At 40.1% G+C, this 2,730-nt stretch overlaps 1 protein-coding gene across 1 annotated transcript; it reads left to right on the top strand.

Moving 5' to 3' along the window:
- The first annotated feature begins 932 nt into the window (after positions 1-932).
- LOC102284104 (olfactory receptor 51V1) lies at positions 933-1,885 on the top strand. The gene is given in 2 exon segments (XM_005908438.2): positions 933-1,629; positions 1,632-1,885. Coding segments are annotated over 2 exon segments (942 nt in total). The 5' UTR covers positions 933-941.
- Positions 1,886-2,730: the final 845 nt, after the last annotated feature.

The following is a 2,730-nucleotide window of genomic DNA, read 5'->3' on the forward strand; positions in this document are numbered from 1 at the left end:
AGCCATTAAATCTTTGTAATGACTTCCAGGGCCAGAATTCAAATCAAGATAAAAATGTGAAAAACAAGCCAATCAATTCTGCTGCAAAGAGGCCTTTAGATTTAGTTTTTCAACATTGGCCTTATGATCTTTAGAACAGCAGTTTCTAAGGAAGAGAAAATAATTGCTCATCCTTTCAATAAGTGTCTATTAAATGAATACTTAGCCAACTAATGACATGAATAAATAGTGGGTGGAGAACTCTGGGTTGATGTCAGAGGCAAAGTGTCTTCAACCTGAGTCTCCAAGTCACAGGAGCACACATGGGTTGAACATCCCAGAGGGTAAGAGCTCCCATGGGAAATCTCTTGCCACAGGTTTCATGCATAAATATTCCTCTTGGCTTATCACTAAGGTTGAAAAACTAATTTCTGGCTATGTCATTTAGAGTGGGAGAAAACAGAAACATTTCCACTATTTGGAGGAAAATATGCTTGGAAACAACACAAATGGAAAAGTATGGGTGCAGAGTGACTACTTTATAGTACTCTTCATTCTAAATGCTTTATGAGTTGGAAGGAGAAAACTAAGAATTCTTTCGAGAATCTTCTCTCTCAATTTTATAGGTATACCATCTCACCAGCATCCCTGGGAAAATGTCCCAGAAAACATATCCTTCCGAAAATTAGTTTCCTGCTCCAGTCTGTTCATCGTTACAGGTGTCTTCTAAGGTCCGCCAGTGGATGAATAACGACACTTAAGTGACATCAGGAGACCACCATTCTCTTCCAGCCGACAGATACATATGCCTCTAAAGGACAGAGTTGCTTGGCCACATTATGTAAAGTTAGTTAACTTTTAGCATAATTTTGTTTACTTAGAAATTCTACCTCATCTGAAATCGGAGCATTCTCTTTGAAAAATACTTTCTGGCTGCCTCGAAAAATTATCTCAGATCCAGAATGATAGCTTTAGTAAGCCCCAGCACTAATTCCTCCTCCTTCCTTCTCACTGGATTTTCTGGTCTGGAGCAGCAATATCCCTGGATCTCTGTTCCCTTCTCCACCATTTATGCTGTTGTTCTTTTGGGTAACTGCCTGGTGCTGTATGTAATCTGGACTGAACCTAGCCTGCATCAACCCATGTTCTACTTCCTGGCCATGCTGGCTATCACTGATTTGTGCATGGGACTGTCCACAGTGAACACAGTGCTAGGGATCCTGTTGGGGTTGATTCAAGAGATCAGCCTGGATTCCTGCATTACCCAGGCCTATTTCATCCATGGTCTGTCCTTCATGGAATCCTCTGTTCTCCTAACTATGGCCTTTGACCGGTACATTGCAATTTGCAATCCACTGCGTTATTCCTCTATCCTGACTAATTCCAGAATTATCAAAATCGGACTCACCATTTTAGGTAGGAGTTTCTTCTTTATTACACCCCCTATTATCTGTTTGAAATACTTCCACTACTGCCGTCCCCACATCCTCTCTCATTCATTCTGCCTGCACCAAGACCTTCTCCGCCTAGCCTGCTCAGACATTCGATTCAATAGCTACTATGCCCTGATGCTGGTTATTTGCACACTATTGTTGGATGCTGTACTTATCCTCTTCTCCTATGTCCTGATTCTTAAATCAGTTCTGGCAATTGCTCTCGGGAGGAATGGCATAAGTCATTTCAGACGTGCATCTCCCATGTTTGTGCTGTCCTCGTGTTCTACATTCCTATCATTAGCCTTACAATGGTGCACCGATTTGGCAAGCATCTCTCCCCAGTGGTCCATGTCCTTATGGGCAACATCTACATTCTTTTTCCACCTTTGATGAACCCTATCATCTACAGTGTCAAGATCCAGCAGATTCGTAGCAGAATGCTCAGACTCTTTTCTCTAAAAATATGTTGAGATATTACAGTGTTCAAAAAACAAAATAGCAACAATAAAAATAAACAAGCAAATATCAATACAAAAATACACTTTGTTGGAATTATGACTTTAGCCCTGAACCCATGATCCTTGATTTTAAAACACACTTTAAATGTAGATAATCACCTCAAACAAGTTCCAACCTAGCCTATGTCTTGGAAGTCAGCTGTTTTTAGGATGGAGGTGGGAGATTCTATCTCAAGCATTCCATGGTTTCTTCTAAATTTGTGTAAACAAGACAGACATAGGTAATGCCATAATTGTGACCATATTCAAAAATGTATAAACCTATTTAACATGCCCAGAATGGCTTTTTGAGCACTTTTTTGCATGGAAACAAAGTAAGATTCAAAAACTTGGTCTTTTAGTTTCAAAAGTGGGCAACTTGAAGCATTTTCAATTATCTGAGATTCAGTTACTTAATCTTTAAAATGGGGAAAATACCAACTGACAGAAATTTTGTAAAGATTGTCTGGACCAGAATTGTCCACTAGTATTTTTCATAGTGAATAGAGGGGGAGAGATGGAAACATTGACAGATTTTCTCTTCTTGGGCCCTAAAATTACTGCAGATGGTGATGGCAGCCATGAAATTAGAAAACAGTTGCTTCTTGGCAGGAAAACTAAAACAAAATGTAGACAGTGTGTTAAAAAGCAAGGACATCACTTTGCCAACAAAGGTCTGCATAGTCAAGGCTATGGTCTTTCTGGTAGCCATGTATGGCTGTGAGAGCTGGACCATAAAGAAGGCAGAGTACCAAAGAATCGATGCTTTCAAACTGTGGTGCTGGAGAAGACTCTTGAGAGACCCTTGGAATGCAAGG

This window comes from Bos mutus, unplaced genomic scaffold (genome assembly GCF_027580195.1).
Source record: "Bos mutus isolate GX-2022 unplaced genomic scaffold, NWIPB_WYAK_1.1 CTG266, whole genome shotgun sequence".
Taxonomy (NCBI): Eukaryota; Metazoa; Chordata; class Mammalia; order Artiodactyla; family Bovidae; genus Bos; species Bos mutus.